At 37.4% G+C, this 9,783-nt stretch overlaps 1 protein-coding gene across 3 annotated transcripts in view; it reads left to right on the forward strand.

Annotated features, from left to right (window-relative positions):
* The window catches only part of LOC138331643 (T-box transcription factor TBX2b-like), a 65,321-nt gene extending 55,939 nt beyond the window's left edge, over window positions 1–9,382 (forward strand). For all 3 annotated transcript variants that reach the window (XM_069279366.1, XM_069279365.1, XM_069279367.1), the window contains 4 exons: window positions 1,846–1,992; window positions 2,149–2,225; window positions 3,600–3,763; window positions 7,126–9,382. In XM_069279366.1, coding sequence (XP_069135467.1) covers window positions 1,846–1,992; window positions 2,149–2,225; window positions 3,600–3,763; window positions 7,126–8,201 — 1,464 coding nt within the window. In that variant the 3' untranslated portion in view covers window positions 8,202–9,382. The remainder of the gene's footprint in view (window positions 1–1,845; window positions 1,993–2,148; window positions 2,226–3,599; window positions 3,764–7,125) is intronic.
* The last annotated feature ends 401 nt before the right edge of the window (window positions 9,383–9,783 follow it).

Here is a 9,783-nt window from a genome sequence, read left to right on the forward strand (position 1 = left end):
ATTCTAAATGAAATGTGTAATTAATGTTAGCTCAAAAGATTAAAAAACTGTAAATTTGTATTATTTTTTTTAAATCTAATTTTATTATCGTTTTTGAGAATATCACAATTTCACAAGAAACAACAAAAAAGTGTACTATGTTAGGAGCATTCAATTTTTGAACATGACATAAATGAATTATCTTCCACATTTACAAGACAAGTTGAGAACATAACTTTATTAAACTTGAGTGATGCATAAAATACTAATTTCTCCAACCATACCGTGACAAAGCATGCAGACAAATAAACAGTATTTAACAAACAAACAAACTCGAGATTTATTTAATGCCTTTATATTATCAACACAAGATTTAAAAAAAAACCACAAAAATGATGAAATTTTAAATTTAGTTTTTATTCTTTATTCTTTTATTGCGTTAAAATGCAAACCGGTTAAATAGAATACTTTCAAACTTAATGAAATACGTCAGTAAACATTTGACTTTTAAAACATATCTGCTATCTAATATAAACAGCCATTTACCCTGAGTTGTTCTTTTGTGTGAAAAAGATAACCGATCTTTTGTTTTTACTAACAGACAACTTCAACACTTTCTGAAGCAATCACTATAGCCTATATTTGATTTAGATCGATCATAGATTTTTCGTGAGTAAAAACACATAGATACGAATGAAAATAATAGGTCTGCCAACTGTTCTCTGACCTCCTGGAGGCTTTTGGAATGACAAACATATGAACGCGCAATAATAAACAGTCTTGCGGCCGTGTTGCCAACGGTACAACGAGCATTGGGCATGAATGCTCATTGACAACAAAGACAATTATTATACATATGGACTGTGATAATATTTTCTTGTGGCACTTAATTGTATCTAGCTACCTGTGTGATGTAATTAATTAAGAAACACAGGTGCAAACTGCATCACCTTTGAACATTGTGCAGTCCCCGTCCCGCAGCCTACGGTTGGCGATAACGGCCAATGATAACGCCGTGTCTGGCGCAGTCATCGACCTTCCGACCCTCACTAATTGAAAACCGTAATTGTATACGACTGACAATCAAGACTTTGATTTCGTTTTCCTTTAGTCAAGACATTTTGTTTCATTTCTTACATCTTTGAGGCTTAATGTTTAACGACATGATAGTATGATTTCAATTTTTGATCACAGGTTCGTTGATTTAATTTTTTTATTTAATTCACCAGCGCAGGCTATGGCCTATCACACCTGCACGGCTGTTTTTGTTTACGATCCGTAACATAACGCAAAATGTAAATAATTGAACTGATAAAATGTTGTGTTCAAAAGGATGTATAGATCTTTTACTAGATGTACGATACGTTATCGAAATGTTTTTAGCGTTTTACCTGGTCAGGTGTACACCAACAATCACGAGCTACGCACGCGCATTGATTCATTACGTTTATGAGGTTGTGTGCACTTTTGAAATGGAAAATCAAGAGAACGTCAGAAACGTTTTTCTGTCTCGTTTGAGAAAGTATTTATAATTAATTAACAGCATTTGTTCCAAAGAGTGAGGTTTCTATGTGGTTAACTTTAGACGCAAGTAGTTAAATAATTGATTATATCTTGTAATAGATAGTCTGCAGCATCCAATATTTAGTATTTCACAATACAATGTTAGCAAATTAAACGTGAGGTCACAGATTTATGAGTTTGATATAAAAATAACTGTCACGAGAATTCTCTCGAGGCCTTTCAGTGACTTATATAGATACATATAAACAAATCAGTATTTTTATCTATGAGTACTATATTGTTTACTTGTGAAATTTATACGAAAATATCGCTCAAAATTGTTCACTTTGTTGTGTTTTGCAGACGATACTGAATTCCATGCACAAGTACCAGCCTCGTTTCCATCTAGTCCGTGCCAATGATATTCTCAAACTGCCATACTCCACGTTTAGGACATACGTATTTAAAGAAACAGAGTACATAGCAGTGACAGCTTATCAAAATGAAAAAGTAAGTATTTATTTTCGTAAAAACTTAAAACAAATATTATGGCATTTACTTACAGAGGATTGTATAAATTCGTCATTCTCTACTAAAAGCATTAATCTGTGATTCAATATAGATATATCTCGTAAAGGTTTTATATTTAAATTATCTACATTTCAGATCACACAGTTAAAAATCGACCACAATCCCTTCGCTAAAGGATTCCGAGATACCGGAAGTGGAAAAAGAGAGAAAAAGTAAGTCACCTTTTACCCCCGCCCCCTCAATCATCTCACTTAAAAATACGTAACGCTAGAGTAACCAAATACCATAAAAGGGCATTACACCTAACATGCCACACATCGGATTGATTTGTCAACATTACCGGAGGCTCCGAGCGAGGATGGGACCACACACTCGAGTTGATATGTGTGGCGTTAGAGGGTATGGATGAGAGAGAGACCCGCACTTTAGTCTTAGTTCACATGTTTTCTCAACGCCGACACGGGTAGCGTAAACAAACCACAAATTTGTATGACAATTCAATTTAACGCGTTGGTTGTTGGTTATTGAATGGCGTCTCTCACCTGGTTGTACGAGCAGACGACCTATGCTGGCTGATGTCAACATCTTGGCCGTAACGGATACAGTAGCCCTGTAGGGACCCGTCCTCTGTAATAAACGTCAGCTCTATAACTCACACATTGGGGATAATTATACCCCCAAAACCGCAACAATAAGATCACCTCTCCCAACCCTGTTGATATCTTAGTTAGGGCTGGTGAGTGTACCAGTAAAACACGGAGACTTTATTCATTCTACCTGCTTGCATATTATAGCGAAATTATTTCAATCCAAAAGGTATGTTATTATAAGACAATGACTTTTTAAAATAGATTGATGAAAATATAGTGATTTCTCCTTGTAAAGTATAATTATGTCTGAATCAAACAGTCATTGTAAACAGAAGGTATTGTAACCATTTCTACCAATCATTGACAAGGACCATCGCAATTTCCTACGGGGTTTCCAATTGTTTCTTCCAACGATTTAAACGTATTTGTAAAGCAGCCGTAGCTTTTAGATCTCTTACACTAGCCATTTTCACCTATCTGGTTCCATTTCAAATAGTTTATTTGATAACGTCACTGTGACGGGCGACTCGTGCCTGCGCCATTACTCAAGTTTGTGTGAATGGGGATAGAAGGTCCAGCATAGCTGTGTGTCCGGTCGGTCGCCCCCTACAAGTACATGTCCCCCGTGTAATAGGGAAATGTTAGACATAGTTACCGGGATTATATGGACTATCAAACTTTGTTTTCGTGGCGGCTCGGTATAGACTATATGGTCACAGCGTCACGATGGGTGCCAAAGTTTGTAAGAGTTTATCTCAATACAAAGGCAACCCTCTCTAACTATCTCTGTTGCTAGCCAGAAAATTGCTACCAAAGGACTCTATATGAAATGTCTCGTCGAAAGTCTAGCTTTATTTACGGCCATTTTCGTTTTAGTGTAAAACTTTTCAATCAAATGCTAAGACCAAAGAAAACAGTTCAAACCCTTCATTTCGCTGCGACCTTCCTTATGTAAACCTTATGCTCTTAATACTGATTTAATGTGGTTATTTTCAGACGTTTGATGTTGCAATCTTCCCAGCAACACTCCGCCATTACACCGGACGGTCGCAGGGACGACGCGCATAGCGAAGATGAGGACGAGGCGGAGATATGTGTTGACGATCCGGATGACGGAGATCCGGAATCTATGCCTACAATGAGCTCTCGAATCATAGAAGGTATGTATACATTCAACAGATCGCATTGCCTTAAGTAAATTGGTAAATATATGGGCGGGGAAAGTGAATTACTGGCGGCGCCTCTCTCAGGCGCGAAACCGAGTTCATTGTCTTGTACAAACACTTATGGGACCAAGTGTTCCAGTTTGCCTCTCATCGCCTCACCGATTGATCACGCAATGTGACGTAGAAGTAGCTGCACTTTTTAAACAGAACACTCCCAAAAGTACCCTAATAATGTATATATTTTAATTAACAATTTAAACATTGATTTCATTCTTGACAATTTTACTATTTGAAGTTAAACTCTTTATTGTAGTTTTTATTGTCGACGCAGTAAAATGAAATGTGTTAGATAATGCAAGACATTTAATTCTTTTGTGCATAAGAATATTACTTTATTTATTGAAAGATAATTGTGTTCATTCATTAGGAAAATTTATTTAAGAATTTAAACTTAAAAAATTTGATTATTATAAAGATAGTTTTAAATAACAACGTACTTTGTCAAAAATTATCATTTAAACTATCGCGTAAATCCTTGCGTATATAAACGAAAGTTATTAACAAACAAAAATGGATTTTCCCTCAAATTTAAGAAACTGAACCTGTGATTGCGATTGCTAAACAACATGAAACCACGACTTCTAATATGTAGAGCTTAATGACACCTTCAGAACAAATTACGTCATTTGATGAATAGCATATGTTGTAATTTCAAAACGAGTTATCGGAATTATTAGAGATAAGTTGGGTGATTCCGTGATCGCGAGTGTGGGGCCCCTGACCCCGGGGTCCCGGGACATGGAGCTTTAAAGGACACTTTGATAACCTATACTGTCTGGCGTCACCGACAAGTGTGCAGTGTATCTGGCTAGAAAGTGTTTCTCCGCTCACCCGAACGTAATTGTAATTTCGGTATGGAGCCGAAATGTTGTTAAGAGATAAAGCACTGCCTGAGCAGATACGCAGGGCGACAATTATGGGCAATTGAAAAGATATACATCTGGAGAGAAAGTCGTTTTCTTGTTGACAGTACGACCCGCCAATGTTGATACCTTTAATTTTAATTATAGCCGCCACTGCTCACGTAACGCCATCATATATACTTATAATTGACATTCGCCAGAGGAATTGTCGCTAAAACCCACAGTCGGCCCAGGAATTCCCATCTACATCACGGTAAATAGTCCCGGCATTTAAGGCAGTATTTAGTCTAGGCGGATGTTCTTCCGCGGTCGTACTTGACGTTCGTGGCGAAGTCAATATGTGTGGTATTCCGTTCTAGCGAATGGCGTGCTTATCATGACAGTTCTGCCTAGCTCTGTCAAGCTCCGACACTTTTTGACAACACGATAACAACTTTAAGTTCTAACTCTATTACACCACCGCAGCCGTATACTTCAATTCTGATAGACCGTTGGGTCCAGCCGCTGAAGTCACAAATTACTCCACGGCGTCAAACTAGGCCCTATCACTAGATCATAGGCAGATAATGTCCTTTACCGAAATTATGTTTATTTATTTTTTTACAGATAAACGGGTTTGTTTACCTAATTACAGACATTATATGGTAGAAATATTCCGCTTTATAAAGAAATAGAAATATATCAGCATGCCAAACAGTTGTGGTGGAAAGCGCAATCATTGTATGTCATAGTGAATTTTATATTTATACCACTCTATCCTCTTCATGTTACATTTTCCCTGCTTTTAACAATTGTATTACTCATTTCTTTCACCAGCAAACCACGCCCAATAAAACGTAAAATAGTATTTAGTATTTCAGCAGTGGCCAATTCCGGAAATATCTGCTGGTTATGACGTTATTTTAAAACTTAACGGTTAATATCTTATTACATAGATATGGAATTAGGATTAGGTGTGCGATAGGAGAAGTAGAGTTTGTGATATTAGAAATTTTGGAATGGTTTTACGTAAGTGTTTATTCTCATGCTAAGGGGATAATGTGATAATGTCTTGACCGATACCTTGGTTTTGTTTGTGTCCGTCTACGTTAGCAAAGGATTACTTACATTTTATCGTACGTCTGTCAAACTGTTAGGACCCTTATCACAACTAATCACGACCTGCTAAAAGAACTCGGCTAATTTAGATAACATTGGATATTTAACGAAAACTTGACAGATCCTTTAATCGACGATAATTATGAAGCAATTTTACCTTAAGCGTCCAAACACGGTTTTCAGGGAGCTAGAAAGTCGGGAACGTTTCAGTCTTTATCAGAGTATTTGTACAAACGTGGATAAGAAAGTAAACAACAACAATGGTGTTAAATTTCTCGACCTATCGCGTTAAATATGATGTAACTGCTATTTAACCCATAGCTAAAGTCTATCAGCATTCCAGTGTATATACAGCTTCCCTATCAACATTTTATTGTTGTCATAGTACTAAACAACCGAAAGACCAAACGTCAGCGGCAGGTTATTCGTCTCTATCCATTGAATACTTTACAAGTTATCGTTATTCTTGTATAGAAGTATTTCGGTTTCATCTACTTGTCTCGTGTGCAGTTTCGTGTCAAAATATTTCACCTGAGAATATCTTACCTAAAATATACCTGTAAATATCACGCCTAAAATACACCTGTAAATATCTCACCTGTAAATTATACCCGTCGACATCTCAACTGTTTGCTTAAAGCTTAAAACTTTAAAATGATGAACTGTAATAAAAACATTTCTACTTTCATATATTAAGACATTAAATTGATAAAATCTAACGTTTCACCATACCACCAAAGAGATGGTGTCCTATGTCATTTGATAGTGATCGCGAAAGAAATTACTCTATTCAGACATTTCAATAAAGACATTATAAAAACCGACACAGTAAATAACGGAATCATTAAAAACTTTATTTTTCCGCATTTCATCTTTTGATAAAGCGTCTATTGAAACAGATTGGCGCATCGCTCACGGTATGTGTCGAGCAGGAGAAAGGCGACTGCAAGGTGCTATATTACATAGGGTGACTCCTCCTGATTCAAGCACTGAATGGGCGACACTTGCTTTGTCAACTCATTTAGCTGTGTCTATATAGACAGTCTCGGGGGATAATTAAGTTTACGTGAGGGGCGGTGTCGTCTATTCTTACCGGGTCGACAAGAGGTGTTACAGAGGAGTAAATAAGGGAGAGTGTTTGGGTGGTGTATAACGGAATGATATGACCGGACCACCTCGATCGCTAATCTTCTACCCTAAGCTTTATAATTTTAATCACCCATCAAGTAGAAAATCAATTACAGGTCGTAAAACTAATTTAGATTTAAAATGAGCACAGCCGACATTTTTGTCTGATATGTGTTATTCAAAGAAAACAATATTTGTGTTTTTCAGAAGCTCAACGACTTCGAACAGAAGAGACACTCGCCCGACAGGCACTTGAGCGAACCTCGCCCTCCCCTTCACCAGACTCGGAGTCAGAAAGGGACCAGGGATCAGCTGTCCCTTCAAGTCAAGAACCAAAATCTGTAGAAACCCCCTCAAAATCATCGGACGCAGTTGTGACCTCCTTCGTTCCAAATCAAAAAGACTTACGGCGCGAAGAACATTCGCCTCCCGTTACACCACGTGATTCTCCATGTGACTCATCACGTGACCATGAATCATCTTCTGTGAAATCAGAAACAGATGACAGACTTTCTCCTTCCCATTCAGAACGGGAACGATCTCCACATAGCTCTGAAGAACGCAATTGTAAATCACCAGAAAGACCGTTCAATGAGCGCAGCCATTTTCCTACTAAGGACCATACGAGTCCTCCAAACGTCACAGTGATACAGCCGTCAGTGACACATCCGATGTTCCCATACTTGTACCCCTACAACACTTCGGCATCTTCTTTACCGTATCCGATGAGTCATTTGTTTTCTGGAACTTCGTCTCTTCCAGCACCACTGCCATTTCTTCCTACCTCAGGACATACGGACATTAGTAGCCATTTACCTCACGGACATCCAAGTGCGCATGCGTTGTCTGCATTAGGTCAACTTCCGTTTCCTGGTCATCCTTTGTTGCAATCGAATTTTTCTAGTCTGAGTCCGTCGATGAACGCTGATAGTGCACTGTCTCCGCCCTCTTCACTAGGACCAATCTTTCCGTCACGGAGCAGTCCTCGATTTACCCCTTACTCTTTACCAACCACAAACACTACCATGGTTACCAGTACGTCGCCTGTTGCGGCACCGGGCCACCATATTAGTGCTCATTCCCCACCCCATTCATCCAGTGTCGGAATCACTCGACCTTCACCAATACGGCCACGTAGTCCATTGTCTTCTCGCATGCCTCGTCACATTTCTCCAATAGCAAATCCAAACAGTGAACTTAAAAGCATCGAACGCATGCTTAATGGTTTGGAAAGGAAACGGCTGGCCAATCGCGAGAGACAGTCTATAGGCAGTGCTAATTGAAAGGTTTGGCTGGAACAATGGCGAGCTAAGTCGACCTTTACTCCGACCACGGCAGTGTTTACGACGATTATCCTGGGTTCATACGGTGCCACATCAAATAATGCGAGTGCTGTACAAGTATTTGGCTGAAGGCTGGTAGTTACCCGAAGGATTTACTGCAGATCATTGAGTGACAAACAATGAGCAGGAGTAGATCAGATTTCTCAGTTACACTCAATGGACTCAGCACCATGTTTGTATCAATCGGTTCCATGTCGCGGGTGCATTTAGTCACTATGTCGTCCGGACATTTTCAATATGTTAAAAAATCATAGTGCTGTCTCGGCAGGAACATTATTATCGTCTGCCACCCGAGATATGTGCTGAACAAATAGTGCAAGATCCTGTCAGAAGCTCAAATAGAGCTTCGAAACTACAAAGAGTCATTTTTAATTTATTTTATATAGTTAGATATTCCTATGCCAATTGATCAATATTGCTAAGTTTAAAATTATGTTTTTTGTGTTGCGGAAGATACGCAATATTATAATTATTATTATACTTATAGAAATATTTTATGGGAGCAGTGCAGATATTGATTACAAGAAGTATGTGATAAGGTCTTTACGCATGCTTCTTTTTCTGGCGTCTGGTTGGTTGTTGAATCGTGACGTCATTCGTTTTTTCTCAGGTAAAAACTTCTCATTGTATTGTCCGTCTTTCACTGTGTTCTTTTGTTATACGAGTATACAACTTTTACTACGATCTCAGTCAATCTTTGTTCGTTCTGTTTCTCATTCGTTTGTTCTTGTAAGTGTGTTGAACTAGAGTGTGTTTACAACGATCTTCTAAAGTACTAATATTTATTTCAGATTTATACAAACATACCTATTCGTTCCCTCATGACTAATATCGAAATACAAAAGTTTTGCAGTGTTCATTTCTTGATTGAACTTCATTAACAAAATATTTATAGTATAGAAACTATTCTATTTGGGTGATTCATTTTTGATGTAAAATTATGTTCGCGGTTTTATTGTTTATATCCAATTAAGAAAATAAGTCTGATACCTTGTCACATCTAGTTCATTGCATTTTTTATGTGTGTGCTTGTTCTAACTGTTGCCAACTAATTAATGTTACAAATATTTCATTTTCTGCAAAACTGAATGAGAAATACAATAAAATGTATTTGAAATATATTTCCTATAGTTTTATTATTATTTATCGTATAAAGCAGACATGTTGTTATTTTCTTCTCTTCTGCTGGTAATCACATAATTTTGGTTTAGTTTAATTAAGGATGCTCCACCGCCGACAGAGCATAAATGATATTCATCATTTGAACAATAATTAGTGTTTTATCGTGTACATATATGTCTAGTTAAAGCAAAAATGATATTAAATAATTTATCTTGCCATTGGTGCATTTGTAATCAATACTTCATTCCTTATAGGATATAGTGCCACGGATTTTTTCGAGATGCAATTAATTATTTTTCATATTTTAACTTGATGTAAAATTAGAAGCTCAAACTTTTCAAAGGTGGTAATGGTGTAAATTAGGTAACTTTTATCACCGAAAAAAATACTAAATTACTTG

The sequence above is a fragment of the Argopecten irradians genome, chromosome 9, assembly GCF_041381155.1.
Source record: "Argopecten irradians isolate NY chromosome 9, Ai_NY, whole genome shotgun sequence".
Taxonomy (NCBI): Eukaryota; Metazoa; Mollusca; class Bivalvia; order Pectinida; family Pectinidae; genus Argopecten; species Argopecten irradians.